The 21,330-nt window shown below is 40.5% G+C and overlaps 2 protein-coding genes across 4 annotated transcripts in view; both read left to right on the top strand.

The window, feature by feature from the left end:
* The window catches only part of clmna (calmin a), a 49,488-nt gene extending 36,596 nt beyond the window's left edge, over positions 1 to 12,892 (top strand). Inside the window, exons 8-14 of one of the 3 annotated variants that reach the window (XM_041954549.1) lie at positions 541 to 623; positions 727 to 2,450; positions 2,496 to 3,003; positions 5,631 to 5,809; positions 6,911 to 7,001; positions 7,098 to 7,150; positions 8,305 to 12,892. In XM_041954549.1, the coding sequence (XP_041810483.1) occupies positions 541 to 623; positions 727 to 2,450; positions 2,496 to 3,003; positions 5,631 to 5,809; positions 6,911 to 7,001; positions 7,098 to 7,150; positions 8,305 to 8,428 (2,762 nt within the window). In that variant the 3' untranslated portion in view covers positions 8,429 to 12,892. Of the gene's footprint in view, positions 1 to 540; positions 624 to 726; positions 3,004 to 5,630; positions 5,810 to 6,910; positions 7,002 to 7,097; positions 7,151 to 8,304 lie in introns of all 3 variants that reach the window. The other 2 variants (XM_041954550.1, XM_041954548.1) reach the window with 2 other exon arrangements.
* Positions 12,893 to 16,789: 3,897 nt separating this feature from the next.
* The window catches only part of dicer1 (dicer 1, ribonuclease type III), a 33,331-nt gene continuing 28,790 nt past the window's right edge, over positions 16,790 to 21,330 (top strand). The window contains exon 1 of the mRNA XM_041953461.1: positions 16,790 to 16,916. The gene's annotated coding sequence lies outside the window, so the exon portion shown is untranslated. The remainder of the gene's footprint in view (positions 16,917 to 21,330) is intronic.

Genomic DNA, 21,330 nt, shown 5'->3' with positions numbered 1-21,330 from the left:
TGCCCACATTAAACTGTAATACCATGGCCAACCGAGTTAACACAATATTTTCCTTGTGGTAATGAATTACTAATTTTCTAATAAAAGGGAAACCAACATTTCCAGTAGTATGTACTAGTTGATCATCAAAATGTTTCCATAATGTTTGAGTACTTGTTTAGGAGTAAAAACCAAAAGTGAACGGTGTTCCCAGGTGTTTCCTATCTAACATAGCCATAAAATAGACCTCTTGAACAGTTTTCTCGTAGTTACATAATAATCTTAACAAGAACATATAGCCCAGTTGTAACATTTGCATGTGCTCAACCAAATCTAGGTTGCAGAGAAAGTAGCCTAAGAGTGGTTGTCTCCATGCATGGAAACTGCATCATAGTTATTCCTACTCAAAGCTCATGTTGTGCCTCTTTGTAAAAGTGGGCTGAACAAGTGATCAAGTCATGGAAATCTTCTGCCATAGCTGTTAGTACGAAGCCTAACTGACATGGGAGTTCATATGTACATGTAAGTTACCACTGTGGTAATAGTTCTTTATCTGCCTAGATGTGACCATCAACGCACCAGATGAGCAATCAATCATGACCTATGTGTCCCAGTTCCTGGAGCACTTTCCTGGCATAGAGGAGGTAAGAATCCCTTCTTACATTACAGAATTTGATTTTGACGAAACGTTAATTTCTGTATTTGAGCACTGACAGATTTCTGCCAACTTCTTTGTTTCTCTCTTAGCCAGAGGAGCCCTGCCAGCTGATTGAAAGAAGTGTCTCTATGTGCCGACTCAACTTCCGTGAGAGTGACTCTGACTACATAAGGAATGGCGCTCACAGAAACAGAGTGAGGGAGAGGTCCTATATGTTCCAGAGGGACAGTGGCCAACCCCCACCCAAAATCTTAATTTCTTCAGTGTCAGAGGACAGGAGCACTATGTCACCCCCCTTCAGAGCGGCTGCAGCTCGCTCGTGGTCCAGTGAAGACTTCTTAGCAGATTCCCCACATATGGGGGACATCTCCAGCAATGTGGCTGAAGAGCCGAAGGAAACTGCCAGTGAGGTCTTAATCGACTCGACAGCTGACTCCCTACAACTGTCTTGCACTCAGTCGCCCACTGGCTCATCAGTACCTGAATCTGTTAACACTGAGTCAGTAATTGGCGACTCAGCTATCAGCTCACCTGACTCATGGGTGGATAGTGAGTTTGGCGTCATGCCAGAGAAGTTTTGTGAGAGCCGAAGCGACAGCTCTTTGTGTGACAGTGGAACAGCCTGGGATGTGTACCGTGCCACCCCTGTGGAGATCTCTGCTCTTGATGAAGGATTTGTCCCATCCATAGAGGGTAGAGGTCCTGATGAGCAGTCGATTACTGAGTCGTCTATAGATGAAGGGATTTATTCACTGAGTTCATTGGAGAGCACCCAGGAGAGAATCCAAGGACAGTCAGTGAAAAAGGAAGTGGACGTAGAGAGGGGGAAAGAGGCCGACCTTGAAAAGCACAACCAGGACTTGGCACTAGAGCAGGCACCTGATCATAGTGAAGCTGGGATTACAAAAGAAGAAGGCTCTAAACAGGTGGATACAAGTCTGCTTCAAAAAGGTGCGGCAACAAGAGAGAAAGAATCTTCTTTTGGACTGTGTGATGGAGAGGCACTGGTCAACTCTGGTGCTGAAGTACTCCTTGAAACTGAAAAAACTAGCCACTCCCAACTCATCTCCAACAAAGAAGAATTAGTAAAGCAAACCAGTGTTGAAGAGAGCACTTTCAGAGAGCAGGAAGATCTAAAGAAAGCTTTTGACTTCACTGGGGATGCACAGGACCATGAAGGACAAATAAAAGGCCGAGCTGAAAGTCAGAATGAAAGAAGTGACTCTAAGGAGCTTGAAGTGGAAACTAAATGTCAGAAAACGGATTCTCCTCCAGAGGAGACAAGAGGGAAGTCAAGAGAAGAGTCAGGCATTTTAATAGAAAGGGATGAGGGTGTTGCAAAAACACAAGACAAAGGAAGTGAAGAAGTTCTAAGAGATAACCTGGATCATCAAGAAAGCTTTAGCTCAGTGACCAACCAAGACGGAGCCTCAAAAACAAGTCTTGACCCAACCATGAACATGAATATTCCTCTCATCTCTATTTCCAGTGAGCCAGAAGAGCAGGACAAAGAGGGAAGATGTGACCTAGAAAGACATGCTGAAGATGAGGTACATCAGGCAGAGGCAACTGGAAGTAAGGGAAGTGACACAGATGTTAACAGCTCTCAAAGTCCAGATGAACTGAGCTGTGATTCCAGTGACAATAATGACAAAAAGCCTGTTGACATTACTTCTAAACCAACAACTTCAGAACAATTACGAGGCATAGAAAGTGGGCATTTGGGTGATACAGATGAACATGACATGAGCAAATCATCAAATGCAGATATATGTGGGCCAGACACAGCAGACAACATGGAAAGACATGAGGCCAAACAGGAATGTGAGCCTTGTCAGCACGAATCTCAGACAGGTAACACTGAGAAGGACTTGATAGCTCAGACCTCTTCTACAGATGCTAAATCTCAACCTGTCATTACTGAGCAGGAAATAGATTTAACTGATCAACTGGAAGGACACCAGGACAAACTGGGTTCCACCTTTTCTGACATGGAAACAGCTACCACACAGCAGAAGACAATGGATCCAGTCAGCTCAAAACACAACGGTACGACAGGGACTTCATGTTGTGAAGCAGGTACTGTGTCGAGAGACGTGGACTCGTTTTATACAGACTTTGATCGAAATTCTCCCACAGGTGATCTAGTTGGTGACCCTGTTGAACCCATGGATCTGTTCTATCCTGACAAAGAGGAGCCCATGTTTACAGAGCCACCTGATACTGAAATGCAGAGTTGGCCATCTGTTTTGAGTGTATCTGCTCTCCAGCCAGCACCAGCTTCAGAAAGTCTGCCAGATGACCAGCCACTCAGTCTGCTGGGTGAAGATTGGAGTGGAGTGGATTCAATACAAGAGAATGACAAGGTATATATGAATTATTCAGCAGTGCCACGCTACAGTCACATCACTTCCCTTTCATATGAGAGCTTTTAGACAGTTTTAAATATTTCAGTTTAGATTCAGTGTAGTTTTTGTAGGCCAAAATCTTCTATCACGGTATATCCCCTGACTTTTCATCCAGTGCCATGATCAGGTCTAAACACCAATTTGTCCACTAGTTGGGTTTGGGACCAAATGTGTGAAAAATGAATTACATTCTCATCAGTCTCTGCTATCTTATTTTGGTGGGCCCTGTTGCCAGCTGTGCTTTGTGTTTAGTGCTAATTAGCAAATGTTTGTATGTGAACATACCAAATCAAAAAGGTGAATGCCAACAAGTTTTCTTGCACACAGATCCGCATATGCTCAACATGCTATCCATTGCAGTATTCTCCCAAATGACAGGAGATGTGCTATCAAAACATTCTGTGGAAAAACAAGAAGTCATTGAGTGTTACCTGAAGAACGCTATAGACCAAACATGGCTGCACACTCTGCTGCTCAGAGCAGAAAATGAATTGTCATTAACTGTAACATATCTATTCATGGACATGTGGTAGTTCATGGCCTTTAAAGAAGTCATTTGGAATAACAAATGCAATGCAACAAAATAAATAATTATATATATCCTGCAAACAACTTCATTCTACTGGCAAAATATTGTGCACTCAAATGTAGATTTTTAAGATCTCCTCCTGTTTTTTAAAGCATTTAAAAATCAAATTGGTATAGATAAAGTAAAAATGCTCTTTCCTCCTTAAATTAAGTTCTTTGCTTTAATCGGGTAGTGGCAGTCATGTTGTCAGTTGAACTAATATCAAGTTTTACAGATTCCTGTTTGGACTGTTGTGTTCAACTTTGAACTGTGCAGTAGGCTCCTACTTGCAAAAATTGGGAGGTACATGACCACGTGTGGAGCACAATGACGTCACTTTTGGTCCATGCAACTCGTGCCAATAGCACTGGTTCAAGCATAAACAACGCTTTACATTGAGACATGGAGAGTTCTCAATAACGTCCTCAAGAGCACATTGCCCATGCACGGTCCATTCATTTACTAGGTCTCAACTTGGTCTTGTTTTTTTTATCATGTGATACATGAAAATAAGTAACAAAATAAAATAATGATGACATATGCAACTAGCTTAATTTGTCCATTGAGAAAATAAGTCATTTTCACATTTGAAAAGCTGGAATGTTTTGCAGATTTACTTGATAAATGGCTTTGAGGAGTGGTCAGTTCAGATACATTTCAAGATCAGTTGGATTTTTCTCCTTCAGTCCTCAAAAATGGCTGCTTGAGCACACTAAACAACCGCTTGCTGTTATGTTTTGTTACCAATATGGTGATTTGGGTCCATCATCGGTGAGTAACCAGCGCTAGCAAAATATTACATGTGCTTCAGGCTGATTGAATCACGCTGTGCTGTATTTCCATAGACTACGTCACTTTTCTTGCTACGTCACTTTTTCTCAGTTGATCTGGGAATTAGAACCAGCAACTCACTAGGGACATGCCCATTGTCACCATTGGGCAGTTTTTATTAGACTAGTACTGTCTGCTTTCAGCCTGCGTGTGTCAGTATGTATTTGTCGGTCCAACTGCCCAAACAGGAACATGAGGCAATGTGACATTTCACACTTCCACAGTATCTCACTTAATAACCAGATGACCTGCTGAAATTCATCATCCACAGTCACACCATTCTGTCCCACTGATGTTCTTTGAAAGCTTGAGGCCTGTCAGGGCAATGATGCAAATGTTCTCTGTTGTTATGATTTATTGATTGGAAAAACTGGATATACAGAGTTAAACAGACGGTGAATACCGATATCATGACAATTATCTCAACTAGTTTGAGCCATTTGAGTGCAGCCATTTTTTGTGCATTTTACTAGATGAAAACTCCATAATTTTGAACAAATTCATGTTCACAGTGATTAAAGATGTCAAATGTGGTATAAATGGAACTTATCATTCACTTGGACATGTGAAGAGTAGGAATTTGTTGAAAGTCTCCTAGTCTTAATTGTGAGGGTTTTGTCCTCAAAGGACTGGGCGACTAGCTGCATACGTGCCTCAGTGCAAACTTGGCTACACTGTCATACATCAACTTTTTGCAGTTTCACAGGATTACACAGGAAGAAAAGAAAGATGATGCAGCCGATTCAGTTGTTGGAAATGGGGGTTGTTGGGGTTTAAATGATGGGATAGAAAGGATTTATCTTGCCCAGAGATCAGTAACTTTCATGCATGTCAATCTGCCCATTGAAATTAAGGGTTTATTTTAAAACACTCACAGTCTTGGCCTGAGAGTGGTGCTAGAGAAAACAGGCTAATCCTCCTGAGACAATGACTAAAGTAAAAACAAGTTTGATCAACATTTTGTAGTTTGTTTTAGAGATGCATTGTTGTGGACTGGTAATTTGGCCAGTAGTTGTTGAAATGTCTTGCTCTGGACTTGACTGACTGATGACCCACACACCATCGCCATACTCACACAACCCTGTAAGTGGGACAAAAACATGATGCACATTGACTCCATCTTTCCCTCCTGGACAGTACGAAGCTGCTTAAAGATCTCTCTTTCTTTGTTTCTCACTCTTATTAGGTCATCTCTAAGACCAACCAGGAGGCTGACAAAGCATCTGAAGCCCAGGAACACTGTTGGTTGCCCGGGGAGAAGATAGGAGGACTCTGGGGTGGTGATGTTTCCGCAGACGGCAGTGATCTCAGTGAGGCTGAGCAACAGATCTCAGGCCGCGCCACAGAAAACACAGAGCTCGTGAGGTAGGCTTTCTATTCTTAGTCAGCTCCCTGGCACACTGAGAAACACACTGGACCCTGGAGGATACCAGTGTTGTGGCAATGGATGGGACTGCTCTGACCTGGCCTCTCTCAGTTTTCTCGGATATTTCCTTAAATGTACCGAACAAAGTTATCTATGTAGGCTGCTGATGCGAAATAAGACAGGCCTTATGAGGGTTGAGGGACTGTAGCATGAAGAGAGGGGATGGGGCTGACAGACATTCATGTGGCTGAATTCATTAATAGAAGAGAGTTTTGATTCCATTAATGTTCAGCAGTGGAATTAAAGTTTGAATCCTTCATACTTTCATATATCAAACTCCATTTTTTGCATTATTGATGGTCAGCATTTTATTCAGTAAATCCTGCTCAGGGTATTTTCATTCTGGAATTGTGTAAACAGTATATAGTCGTTTTCACTGCTACTGGCAGAGTCAGCTGCATCCCTACACACAAGGTACTCAGAGGCAAGGAGGCATACTTGGGGAGGCAGGCTTTCAAGTGATGTGGAATGTGATGTCATTTTTTCATACTTTATTATCCTTAGTTTACTCATGTCATTGGTGGGTTTTTAACACAATTCATCATATTTCTTACATTTTGACAGTGCAGACTTTCAAAATGTTTAACACAATAAAACCAGAAACGTAATAAAGGTTAAAAAGGTGTCTCCTTAGCAAAGAGAAGCCAAGTTTAATGAGATTGAATTTATGAATACTGGACCTACATTCATCAGATGCCAAATGAGTGCTAATATTGGATGTGTAAAAGGCAATAGCTTGCTAACACATGAATCATATGGACTTTATGACGCCACAGTAAGTTAAAAACGTGACTTTCAGCTTGATCTGTGGCCAAACAAGAGATAAACACAGCTGTGGAGATTAAACTTTAAACAGAGACGTTTAGACCTGAAGTTGCAGGTTGTAGTAAAATCACTGAAACACATGTATTAAAAGTAGCTTTTTTGATTCTCTTATTACCTGAGAGGTGTCACAGTATTCATAGTGGCCTCTACCAGTGCATGTCCAGGGCCTGCTCTCTCTTGTTGAGACCTACCCTAATGGATTTTTTTCTTTGCAGGAGCGACGCTCAAAGTTGCAGCAGGCGAGACGAAAGCCAGATCCCACCGGTTCTCCGTCAAAGAAAGGGACCTCGCTTCCCCGAGTCCACGGTCGGTTTGACATTCCATTTCCTTCTCTATGGACACATTGCTGTCCTTAAATAAATATTCTCTCTGAGTGGACTGAGGATTTTTTGTCACCCACAGGACAAGCAGACTGCAGCGACCAGAAAACCTGACAGTGGTGACTCTGAGGTTTGGTAAGAACGTTTCCCTCCTTGCTTCAGTACAGTCTGTATACTACACAAGGCTTTCACAACTACACATTTCTGCTAGTTACAAGGATTTCCAGAGTAGCTGCTGATTAGTAGTCGTCTTCTCATGTTGGAATACTGTACATCTACTGTATCTACAGATCCAGTAATAATAATGTCTCACTTGTCAAATAAGACTTTTATGCACAATGATCACCATGACACTAAGACTGAATGCATGCATGTGAGCAGTTAAAACAGTGAATGATGATCACTTGATGACAAGCCTGGAGGCACCAGGTTTCAGGACTCAGAATGCAGACCACAGACAACTCAGCGAGGTTTCAAAATAAAGGAAATTTATTAACTCAAAGCGCTCAGGATAAATGACAAAGTACAAACTAAGAAATGTAACAAAGTGCAACAAAAAACGCTAAGGATAACTCGACTAGGAAAAGAACAAAACTTTCAAAGGCTCAAAGATGGCTCGATACAAAGTAGCAAACAAAAGGTACAAGGCTGGACTAATCACTTAAGCTAGATACAAAGTAGCAAACAAAAGACTCAAGGCTGGACTAATAACTAGACTTACAGGGACACAGAAGACAAGGATCATGGAACGCTATAGATAGCAAGGCAAGTACAAGGCACGAGACAATCTGGCACAGGACAAAGGGAGACGCAGACTATATATACACGAGGTAACAATGAACAGGTGGAGACAATTAGGGCGGGGTAGACAATCAGACAGGCGGGAAACACACCGGGAAGTCAAGGGCCTGAAACGAGAGGAGAGTTAGGTTTCACAATAAAACAGGAAGTGCAAGACAAGACATGACGCTCGTGAACAAAACACATGAACACATCTGACGAGACATGACACTTGAGGGCAAAGCATCTGTTAAATGTGTCGAGTTCACATCACACACGTGATCAGCTTGCAGTGGATTGTTGGACACTGAGGGCAGCGTAGGATACGCTGCTGGTGTCTCTGTGTCATTCCTAGAATAAAATAACTGTGTCAACTTGATATGAACTGAAATGCAGACTGCTGATGACCTGGCCTATAAACTGGGACGCATCACATGAGAAGACCCAAAATGTAAGATGAATGTAAATGTAACAAATGTGTGTGTGTGTGTGTGTGTGTGTGTGTGTAGGTGGAGTGAGAGCTGGGAGCTGTATCTGCTGCTGCTGCTGTGGCTGCTGCTCTACTGTTTCTGGCTGCTGCCACAGATGGACCTGAAGACACTGCCCAGCCTGCTGCTGAACCTCAACCACTGAAACACACTCACACTCACACACACGCACACACACACATAGTTACAGGAAAAGGAGAATATTGTCCACCATATAAACACCGTCACAAAGACCAACATATACACACAACAGACACACATGCAGCTCAACTGCCACTCCTCTTTCCTTTTCATTACACCGACTGTACTCCAGATCAAGTGAAGGCATTTAAACGATGTGTATTTCAAACTACTAAAGCTTTTTTTAGGTTTTTGCTTTTTAGCTTTTGATGTGGCTTGAAGTAATCTGTATGACAGTGTATCAGGACCGCTGCTGGGAAAAAAGAAGTCTGAGATTTTGAGAAAAACATCGCAATACTTTGAGAAAAGGTCCTAATCATATGAAAATGAAGCCATAATTTTGCAAAAAACTCATTGTGGTAGGGGAATTAAAAGTCTGATTTTTTTATGAGTAAAAAGCCGTAGTGGTTTAATTTCAAGAGTTAAGTTGTAATAATTTGAGAAAAAAATCAGTAGGACATTGTTGTACGTAGAAAATATAAAGCTGCAATTTAAACAAGAAAATGTCAGAATATTTCAAGAATGAATTATTGAAAGAAAAAAAGCATTCATATTTTAAGACTATATTGTAATTGTACATGGAGAAATCATGATATTTTGAGAGTTAAGTTGTAAAGGTACAGAAAAAAGTCAAAGGTCATACTATTTTGAAAAAAAAAGTCATGGTATAAAAATGAATGTTATTCTGAGAAATAATACATCACATTAATGATAATAAGCAACATTATGACATAAGTCATAACTTCTTTCTGTTAAGATGTATTCTCATACAGTACAACTTTATCTCTTAATATTATCTCTTAATATATAGTCAAATTTGGATTTTATTTGTGTAACATTATAGTTTTCCTCAAAAAGGCGTCTTCCGTCTCATAACATTGCCGTGTGTTACTCATGAAATCTCTGAACGGTGGCCCTGATACTCTGTCACAGATGTGCTCCTGTTTTAAACACACTATACAAGTTTGTGGTTTATTGCTGTGCAAAGCCAACAGAGCTAACCTTGTAAGACTATATGACTGTACAGCACTCTGATCTGTAGATAGAGATATACACAGTGGATATATTATGGTATTATTGATGCACAGTTGCCTATCTGAATAGCCATTTAACCCAGATGAAGATGTTCAAAGTAAAACTGCGTCAGGCTGATAGTAATAACTGGAGATAGTGGAGCTGAAAGAAAAATGAAATCAAGGATATAAATGATAGAGCCAGGCTTTTTGAGCTCATGTACCTGTACTATCGTAAAGAGAACTAATCAGTCTGAATGAAGGGGTATTCTTGGATCTGCTGCACTTTTGAAAACAAATACAAAACTGCCAAAGATAGTGCTGAAAGTGCTGAAGACAGAAAGTACACAGCTCACCGCAAGCCCGATAATGGAAATCCTGTTTTTAACACGTAGAAAGTCTAGTATAACTCTGGTACTAAAGCATCACCCCAGCTCTATAATGTATAATAGATGAGGCAGAATATGTATTTGTAATATTTTATGGCTCATAAGATGTATGAATGGATTTTTAAAAAGTTTTATGACAAAGAAATGTTTTATGCGACTGAGCTATGCTTGAGCTTGCCCAAGCCTGCCAATGGAAAGAGAATGTTTTACAATGAAATATCTTTCTATATGTTATTTTTGAACAATGTCTGTAATGAAGCACTATGACAAAGTGGATATCCGTCATTTGATCGTTCCTGCACACCAGCCGACCTGCGGGTGAAGTTTCTGTTTACTCCCAATATAAATACAGCTCGTCCATCCGCCGACTGGGGGGCAGCAAAAAAGCCATTCATCCCTATAGCACAGTGTATCAAAGTGTTTGTGTGTGTGTGTGTGTGTGTACTTTTATCCTTGTGAGAAGTAGAGCTGTGTCCCAGTTCCATCATTTTTTTCTAACGGCATTCAGATCTAATTTCTAGCTGTTTCCTGAGCATCTCCAGTGTGTTTTCCAAACACATTTCCAGTTCATTATTACCACAAGCCGACTGTCACCGAGTCAAACTGGAGCTTCCAAAGCGTCCACCTTACTACAGACGTATTATCACCAAGCATACACATCCAAAAATAGGAGTTTATATTTGCCACTAAAATGGACTCTGTGAGTGATACATGACATTATTGGGTTGCGACTGATGCATCAATGCACGAAAGGCATTTTATTGTGAAAATGTGTCAGTTGTAGGCAGTTTTAACTACTGCTGCTAAAAATCTCCCCTCATGGTTGACATTGTTTCCTTTCTATCCTTTTTGTGAAATCTTGGACGGTTTTTGCTTTGTGGCCCTTAAAAAGCTACTTCAAATAATGTCACCAGTGTGGTGGATATGCAAGGAGCTTCAACCACACTGCATTTTTGTCACAAGTCCAGCAACAATGTTCAATCCAGTGTTCAGTGTTAATCTGAAAAGCTCCAGAAAGTTGCTCCAAAGTGGCATAAAATGGAAAGACTCAAAGTACAAAGTACTCCAATTTGTACGTAAGTGCAGTTCTTTAGTAAATGTGCCTTGTTACTTTCCACCACTGACTAAAGTAGGAAAAACAAATCATTTTACTAATACTGTCAGTAAGAATATTTTTCAGCATTTCAGATCTCTTCATTGAGTTCCCCACTATGGTGATAAAATAAACATAATTCAGGTGGCGTCACATTTCAAAATGAATGGGACAGAGCTCAGCTGTACAGAAGAAATGTATCCAGTCGTCACTTTAACCAAGGGCTAGTTTAGTTTAGGATTCAGCCAGCCATTAAATAATCATTTGGATGGTGAACGAAAGCTATGACGATCATTCAGCTATCCAGTAAACAAACCAGAAAAACATGCTCTTTCTGATCTGATTTACAGTTTAGTCAGGATTAGGATCAGCATACATTGCAGAAGCATTAAATAACATTTATCACTGTAATAGGTTTAGGCTTTAGATAAGATTTAGGTCTGGGTTAGAGCAAGGCTTAACTTTACATTTAGAGTGGAACCTCTTTCAATTAAGATTAGAATATTACATTTAGGTAGGGTTAAACTGAGGTTATACTTGTAAAAGACTTTGTTATAGACTTAAATGAAGTTCAATGGCTTTTCGTGTGGTCCATTGGTCATTAGTATAAGTGTAGGGAACTCATCATTGTGGTTTTAACAAACAGCACCATCCAAATCTTCAGTCATTCTAGGTATTTAGCATTATCCTAAATGTGACTTAAAAATGAAGTAATGTGCACGGCATGACTGAACTTCAAATGCTGTCTAAGGAACGGGGAAACTATTGGTTTGCACTTGATGTACCTTTGAATTGCAAAAATGTCATCTCTTCATACCGTGCCATAAAGAGCAACTGGCAAGATACATTTTTTATGAAATTTATACTTAACGTTGGAAATGACTATTTGAAAGTGACAGAACAGCAGTAAAAATTGGACGTTTTGAGCAAAAGCTCCAAAAACACAGCACAGTTAATACATTCATCATGTGTTTTCATGTGCTGTAATGTTGGTGTGGTGTCAGGTTGTGGGAGATACTGCAGTAATGACGAATGCACCGTTAGCCAGTACTGCAGTGTTTGTACTGATTCTCTCCACCTGTGCTTCACCATGACTCACTGCAACCTCAGACCTGTCCATAGTTCATCAGGTAGTATAACTTTACTTGTATATTTAGCATTAGCTGTGCTTATTCTGTCGGACACAAATTCACAGCATTTGCATTAGGCCAAATTATCCTTGATACTGCTGCTCCAACCACTGATTACTACTGCTCAGACTCTGGCTCCCAAGAACTGCACCAGAGCAAGATGGCTGCGCCCAGATCCAGGACCAGCCCTACTCTTACCCTGATAGTCTTCCCCTAACCCTAGCCAATCATCACTTACCATGCCCAAACCTAACCAATCCAACCAACAAAGGAAACGAGTACTAACCAATCAGAGGCAGTGTGGGGTGGGTCATTCCTTTGCCATCTCAGGAAAAAGTTTAGTATTTTGCCTTCATTTTTGTACAGCGGGAAGGGGACTGCATCTCCACCCAGAGTGCCACAGGCCATGTTTCTATGGCTATGGTTCACACAGCGTCCCAACTTTTTTGGAACAGGAGAAAACGACAAAGCATTTTCATGCACAGATGATTTTAGTCCCGAGTTTCCCAAGATACACTGGGTAAGGTCACCAGCTGCTCCCAAAATGCTGTGGTTGTCCTTCAGAGGTGGAGATAGGAGTTAAGAAGAGAGGGGAGGCAGTGTAAGGTCTTCACAAGGATACAGTCGACTGTGTGTGTGTGTGTGTGTGTGTGTGTGTGTGTGTGTCCAGTGACCATGGCCACAAGAGCCGCCTCCACCCCAACACCACCGCCAAACACTGAAAGGACTGACCTAGTAAAAGCATATTAGCTTTTGTATTGGAACCTCAATCCTTCTAATTGTTTCAACAACACCAGTCAAGTGCAATAAATGACACGTTTTAAACCAATGGCCTCTTGTTGTGTGTGTTTTGTTTCCACTTGTTTTTTTTTGTTGGCTGATCATTTAGATGTCTACGAGTAGTTTAAAGGTATTTAACTATAAAGCTTAACTCCATGTTTTTACCATGTTAATCAGGCTATTTTTTGTTTCAACCTGCATGAATCAGTGACTTACATCTGGTGAAATGTGTGTTTTACAGGAGAGAGGTGTCTCGCAGTGACAAACCCACAGAGAATTATCTCTGACTCTGTAGCTACCCTCAGCTCTAATTACTTTTTTTTAGCCTCGTTTAGCTCTTTGTTTTGGTTTGACGACCCAAAAGGAAATGTACTGTTTTGGTTCACTCCCTCGGCTCTCTCAGTCGGCAGCAGCCGTTTTCAGTGAAACAACAAACGCTCAGTGTTCACTACCTGCTCAGCACCAAACAGCAGACAGACAAAGCTGGAGACATAAGAGCCAGGATTTACATCCATCACGTGGACGCAGAAACAGCTCCAGATGAGCGCTAACGTGGCTCTGTGTCTACTACAATACATCAGATGTGTAGAAGCTTGTGGTGTTCTGCAACCAACAAAACTAAACTAAATAAAAAACTGTTCAGTGCAGCTTTTGAGTTTTATTTTGACACAATTTAAAAACTAAGGAGCAATATTAACAGATACTTTCAGTGATGCACAGTCAGGTATATAAAATAACTAAAACAAACTGTGTCAAAACCATCAAGTGTCAGTATTTGATTTTGATTTGTGTTGATTTTTCTTGTGCTTTTTTTATATTCGTTTACTAATTTTTTGTTGGATGACTGATATGCACACTAGTGTATGTGTGCACATGTTCTATACCTCTTTTTCCTCTTTCATATAGAAATGTGAACAAATGAAAAGCTTGAATCTGCAAAAGAATAAGAATATCTGTGATATAAGGGGGCAGCCTCCAAAGGCTCAGCCGCTCACAAGCACAAAACCAAGTTGCGGCATGATTCAGAGTGAGCCCTAGTAACATCTCCAAACCGAAGGCCAAGTTCCATATAAGGAGGGATGTCAGAGAACACCGTTTCCTCACACTGTTATCACTTAGAAACCGTAGGCAGTCTTCTACAGATTTGCAGGACGATATGGCCGACGCTCTCTGCCCAGACAATCCGGGAACAGCCTGCACGCAGCCAGTCTCTGGTCTCACAGGGCTACCAGGAGGCCTGCCATGACTGGCATTTCACTGTCAAGCCGTTAGGATCATAGAGTCAAAGTGTGGAGAAGACGTGGAGAACGCTATGCTGATTGCTGCACCGATAGAGTAACATCTTTTGGTGGAGGCAGTGTGATGGTGTGGACTCCCTCACTGGAGAAACAAGGCTTGTCATCATTGGAGGCATTCGAGACGAGATTCTGCACCCATTGGCAACCCCATATCTGGGGCCGAACTCTACTCTCCAAGATGACAATGCTCGCCCCCACAGAGCGGGATTTGTCAGAGACTCTCCAGAATTTGGGAGTGGAGAGGATGGATCCTGACCTCAACCCCATGGAACACTTATGGGATCAGCTTGGACGTGCTGTTCGTGCCAGAGTGACCAACACAACCACGATGGCTGACTTGCAACATATGCTGGTTGAAGAATGGGATGCCATCCCACAGCAGTGTGTGACCAGGCTGGTGAGCAGCATGAGGAGGAAGTGCCAGGCCTATGTGGCTGGCATGGGCGCAACCCACATACTCAGCTCTGCTGCTCATCCCACAAATGTTCCATACAAATGTAGCACCATTTAAAAGGGAACAACAACAAGTGTGGTCCAACAAGTGTGTGGAAAACTCAACTCATAGTAATAGTAATTGCTACGTTGTTTTTTTGTTTGTTTTTTGGCTGTTACTGCCACCTGTCCACCAGTAGAATGCTGTGAAAGTGCCAGCAGGAATGCATATCATGCCACTCACATGCTCATGGACATGCTAGTGGAGCACAAGGTACAAACAAAACAGGAACCCAGTCATCAAAACACTGCTCCATCGTTCCTCCAGTGATCCACAGGGTAACTGTTATGGAACTTGTACACTGTGCACTCCTGACCTCTTGTGGCCGAAACTTGTAGAACACTCTTTCAATGAGCTGCTTTGCTCCTATTTTCTCACTGGTTCATGTCAAGTATGAGATGTGAAAAGCTGAATAAAATAAACGTTGAGGGCCATCCCTGTTTATTTGAACAACAGGAGGTGTCTGTTTGGATGGATCATTGGCAAAGTGTTATGGTTTGGGAGGGTTAGACACTCCTGGAGCTCTTTGCTTCTGTTACTGAGTCATTAGAGTAAGTTCACCAGCAGAGCAGTTAAGATGGAACTGAGACACAGGAAAAGTCATCAGGGCATAACAGTACTGGTACTGCTACCACTGCTAGCAGCAGTATCATCAGTTGCACTAGTAGTAACAGGAATGGTTGTAGTGATATTAATAAGCAGGCAACACAAAATGTTGACTTCATATTTTATTATTATTATTTTGGATAACTTCCCGAAAACAAGACATGAATGAAATGATTTTGTCTCTGGTTTTAGAACGATCTTTATTTTATTCAAATAAATCTAAAGCTATAAATTGAAAACATACTTATGGAAGTTTTTCACAACGAATATTAGAAAAAAAAAACAGATGGATAATAAACTGTAGGTAATGTGCTGCTCTGTTTGAAACTGTTGTCTGCTGTAAACCTGATCACCTGATATTCTGTAAATCTATCCCCTCTTTCAGGTTGTTAGGCTACACAGTTGGCTTTAAACCCAGCTCCAGGTCTAGTTATTGTATTGCCTCTTGCTGCAGCTGCAGATATAATATATTTCTTTCTTTTGTTCAGGCCTGGTAGAGTGATTGCTAATGAGTTAGTTTAATAGGAAGTGTTTGAGAAAAAAAGTTGTAAGATAACTATACAGACTTCACACTGCATTGAAGGCACCTGTTAGGCCTACTAACTAAACAGCAACTCTGCATCAGGAAATGTGTCGTAATACTTCTGAGGGACATCATGTAACACAGTCTTAAGAACTTGTTAATAAGTATAAAGGTTTTACTCAGATTTTAAATTCCTTAAAATGAATCCACATAGACACTTGCACAACTTTGGTCAAATGGCTTGGAATCTTTTCTGTGTATGATGCACAAGTAATAATACATTTTAAACTGTGTCTTGGTTCTTGATGTGTTCTAATAGTTTGCCAACTTGCTTCCCTTTTTACAGGCCATGTACTGGTAATGCATATTTTACAAGATAATATGTTATCTTTTCCTGTGTCTGCAGGAAACAGCTGGCCACGTATGCCATCAGAAAGAGGATGAATTGTCTCACAATGTTTCAGTGTCACGTATTCTCATCCTAAACTAATGCATGTTGACACTGATTAATAGCACTGTATAGGGAGCATGTCAGCATTTAGAGTGATAATATTAATATAGTAAAATAGTGATTATATATATACACACACTATGGAGATTATGTCTCAGTATTTCTTTTACTATTTTATTTCATTGTGTATTTAATTTTTATTTGCCTATATATGCTACTTATCTGTTATTGATATATTTCATTAATGTGTTATTGTAATTTAACTAAATCTGGTCGTGCACTTTAATGCTGCGCAATTATAGAATTATTTTGTTTTTGCGTAGGGTCAAGATCAGCAAAGCTCCCATATTTTGCTTTTGCGCTATAAAATTAATTTGGGTCTGCGACTGGAGTCAGAAAACTTTTCCTGTCTTCCCTCAAATGAGGCCAGTGGAACCGCAGAGACCTCGACAGACACGGGTTTACGTTCACTTTAGTAGAATAGCGTGCCAGAGTGCGGTAGTTACGCAGTTTACGTTAATGTTTTTGCGTAGCAGAGGCCCAGGTGAAAGGAAGTGGTCCCACCGTGGACGAGTAGCCACCAAATCGAGACAGTAAGAGTGAATGGCAGTTAGGATATCCAACGAATGATTTGAAATCTTTTTAGCCAAGACCATCAATTGAAAAACATCCACCAGGTAAGATAATGTACCGAAATGTAGGATTTGTCTTTCTGGAATAACGTTACTCTTTTGCATGTGTTGGCCTTGCTAGCTGTTAGCTAGCTAGCTGGCTGACATGGTGATGGTGCATGGTGGCTGCAGTTACTGTCCAGACGTTGTGTTGCGTTACACGCTGTAAATTTTGTGTGAAGCCATGTTTCACTTTAGATCTATAAATCACACAGTCGGGGCCTGGCTAGCACACCAAGACATACATGCCTTTGGCCATTAAAATAGTGAGGCCAATAACTGGTTCCAGACAGGCGCGATCCATATGATTTAACATTCGCTAACCATGCTAGGTGAAGTTACCCTGTTGATCGCTGCAAGAGGGTTTCCATTGCAGTTACGCGAGTCTTTGCACAGTAACGCCATGTAAGCAGCTAATATGCTATGTGAGACACTGTTTTGCTACTTAATATGAACTAAGTCTTTAGTTACAACATAGTATCAGCTGAGCTAACGTAACGTAAATACGCTAATTTGCCATACGGTAACGTTAGCACCCAGTAGTTTTTAATGAAAGCTAGGTAACGTCACGGTTCATAATTTTTTCTAGCAATTATGAGGCCAAGGACCTTGAGCTTGCTTTAGTATGTATATCATTTCAAACAGCCATCTTCAAATATTTAATAAAATTGATTTAATGTTAAGGACGTGTATCAGCTCGGCTAATGGTAGTTGTCTCTAGATGCTTGGCAGAAATGGAGCTGTTTAGTTGCTAACTAACTAGCTAATGTTACTCAGCATGTCTTCTTCTTTTTCCCGTGTTATGGCGGGTGGCAACCAGCGTTAAGGTGCATTACCGCCGCCTATTCTGTTGAAGTGTGGCGTTATTTGTCTCATTAAGACAAACACAAACAAAAGAACCTAAGTTCTATGTATCTTCACTTCGCACTACATTATTTTGACTAGTCCAGTTTCTTTCAAACAGTGGAATAGACTCCCTAACCCAATGGCTAATGTAATTTTTAGTCTTAGTTGTTACACTTACACTCCTTATTTCCCTCATTTATGTTTCTCACTCTTGAGAGTACTTTTGGCAGTTAAAAATGACCCAGAGGGGTGTTTGTTCATCAAGTGCAGTGTTGGTCTGGTATGTCCTACCCTCAGCCTTGTTCAGATGTTCTCCTTGGAGCTCCTTTTAACTGTCCTCACTGTGCCCACTGAACGCTGTGCAGCATAAAGGTGTGTGTCCCGCTCTTTAATGACACATCTGATGGGTAAAATTTCCATCATATCCTGTTTCAGAGCCTGTTTTGCAAATGCATCCACAATATTGTTGCACTTTATCCCCCTATGGGCTGGAGTGCGCAAAAGTGTTACTAAAACATTCAGACTTTTTAAATCTGCAGTTTAATATATGTCACTAACTATATCCTGCATGCTGTGAGAAGTAAATGATTACAATGTACGGATTGGCAATATTAAAATTTATACTAAGGCATTTTTTATTTTAGTTTTTATGGTGATGGTATTATGTTACAGAATAATATAAATAGAAGGGATAATTCTGCCTTTTTGTACTCTATTAATAATTGAAAAGGAACATAAAAATAGATGTATTATAGGCACACATCCACATGGCAGGAGTAACCTGCTTCATAATGTAGGTTAATTAGTAAATGTAATGTGATTCATTCTCAGAGTTAGACAAAGGGTAGGATCAGGCATCTCGCAGCATTTATTTGGCAGAAAACCCAAAGTATATTATGGTAAATGGACTACAAATAGTACTCTTCTCGTGTTACTGAACCCTCAAAGCGCCTCACAACACAAGTCAGCATTTACCATTTCACACATACATTCATACACAGGTGGCAGAGGCTGCCATGCAAGGTGCCACGTGCTCGTCAGGAGCTATAACCATTCACACACACACTCAAACATGGATGGCACAGCTGTTGGGAGTAAGTTGGGGTTCAGTATCTATTGAACCACTGACCTTCATTATATAAGTGCAACAGTCAGTGTACCACATGGCACGTCTATCAAGTACATTTACATACGGCAGCAGCAGCAGACACACATACCAATGCAGCACGCAGCAGAGGGGGCTTTCCTGTAACAACAAAAGCAGCTGAGCTTGTGTTGGAGTGAGTGTGGAGATGCCATTAGGTCTCGCTGTTTGAGACAACACAGAAACCAAAGAGAAAAAAACTGTTTCCCTCCTAATTTAATTTCCGTCAAATGAGGCTTAATGTTGACAGTTTCTCTTGATCAGTCCATCAATACTAAATATGCCAATATTGCTCCAGCATGTGGATCAATAATGGATGCTTCTAGCCACGTCAGCCACAGAATGTGCTATCACCAAATTCTGCAGGGTAACCAGCAGAGTAAACAGTAAAGCATCATAAAAATGGCAAAACTTGTTGATTAGTGCGCACATAGCCCAAATGATCTGGTGTTCTTTTCTGGTTTTCTTTTGAAAGGAAAAAAAAACCTACTTGGATGGATGTTGAATATAATGTTTGTAACTCGTCTTCAACCAAAAACTGCAATATTTCCAAAACCTTTATGTACCTGCATTTCTTCCAGTACATAAAAATCTGGAGAAGTTCCTCTTGTTGTTGGATCCCGATCTTCAAAATACCCTTGAAGATGTACTGAGTAGTGTTTTGTTAACTGTTTGTGTCTAATATGCAGCAGCATTTCACCCAGCTCAACCTGAAGTGCAGATACAAGAGTCATTTTGAAAGTACCACAACATAGTCTCAAAGCTTTGGCTTTCTCTTTTTGCTGCTGAACCAGAAGCAGTATGGCCATAGTCTAACACTGATCTAATCAGCACTACATAAATATTTTTTATTGCAGATCTGCACACTCCCCCCTCTGACCCTGTCAAACATCCCATCACATTCAATATCTTTTTACACTTGATGTTTATCTTATGAATATGTTCATTCCACATTAACTTTGCATCAAACCACACACTCAAAAGTCTAAAGACTTTCACTTGTTCTATTCTTTGCCTATAAATCTTTATGTATCAGCACCTCCTTCTAGTGAACATTAATGTATTGTTTTTCTCTAGTGAAAACTTGAATCCTCACAATTATGACAATTTTTCAACGAAGTTATGCTTGTGTTTTTTTTCCATAATGTGATTAATATCCCTTTGGAATTGGGCCCTGAGCAGTACCAAAACCTACCATATAACTTTCTGATAAGGCTATGTGAGTTCTAACTTATATAAATCCATGATCCAAGTATTTAATCCAATTGCTACAAATATGTTGTTTCTGCTATCATATTTAATTTGATCATTAATCCCTCCTTCCAAACCATATACTATGCCTTTTCTAATAAAAACACAACAGGGTCCATGCTTCCTCTACCATTCCTAAATCCACTCTGATGAGGTGATAGAACCTGATCTTTCTGTAATATTCTTTCCATTATTTGTTCTATATGTGATGTCATTGCTGTCGGCCTAAAGTTCATTGAACTTCATGGCTCCTTCCCTGGTTTACTGATAGGAATAATCACATTCTTTCCAACCAATTAGCAATTTTCCCGCCCCCAATACCTTTATATTATAAAACTTTGGCAATGTTATAGATGCTAAATGCTTTAACATTGCATAACAGATGCTATCCTTCTCAGACCCGAGATCCTATCATTGCTCTCCTCATTTCTTCCAAGGTAAATGGAGCGTTCATTGTTCTGTAATTGTCCTGCCCTCAGTAATTCCAGGATGAGCTGATCTTGTCATTACCCTTACTCTCTTAGCCTCCTCAGTGAAGTTATCAGAACATCAGGCACTGCTGCTTCCTCCCCCATCTTCAGTACTGGATACTGCCATTACCTTCTAATTCCTCTCATACTCCTACTCCTGCTCAAAACATCTCCCACGGGTGTTGATGTACCAGTTTTCTTTTTAACTTTTCTAACCTTTGATAGTGCTTGTTTGCATTTCATGAAACTTATTTTATTAGAATGTTTTCAACTTTTTGTCCTCAGTTTATTTAAGTCGATTTTGTCTATTTCAATCTTGCTTGCATATTGAAACATTTCCCATTTTCGATGCTAGATACCCACCTTCCCAATATTTCCTTTTGTTACATGTTTCTTTTTTTTTTTCTTACACAGCACTGGAAAATAATCACTTCCAAGTTATGGTTCAAGTTATGAACCAAAGACTCAAAACAGTAACCCTAACTTTCTTTCAAAATGGAAGCCCTAAGGTTCCCAATGAGAACAACAGAGATGTAGTGGAGGTGTATTCTCGCCAACAAACTGTCGCTCTTGTCACGTGAGAACGTGGTAACCTTCCTGCTGCCCAAATCACATGCCCTTTAGAGGCAGCATGATTGCTTCATCACGCTGCCTGCCAGGATATATAGCAGACACCAAAGCTATTTTCTCATATGAACACCAGTCAGTG

The sequence above is a fragment of the Chelmon rostratus genome, chromosome 15 (genome assembly GCF_017976325.1).
Source record: "Chelmon rostratus isolate fCheRos1 chromosome 15, fCheRos1.pri, whole genome shotgun sequence".
In the NCBI taxonomy this organism is placed as follows: Eukaryota; Metazoa; Chordata; class Actinopteri; order Chaetodontiformes; family Chaetodontidae; genus Chelmon; species Chelmon rostratus.
Note: the sequence above shows the minus strand (reverse complement) of the source record. Positions and strands in the feature narration are given on the sequence as shown.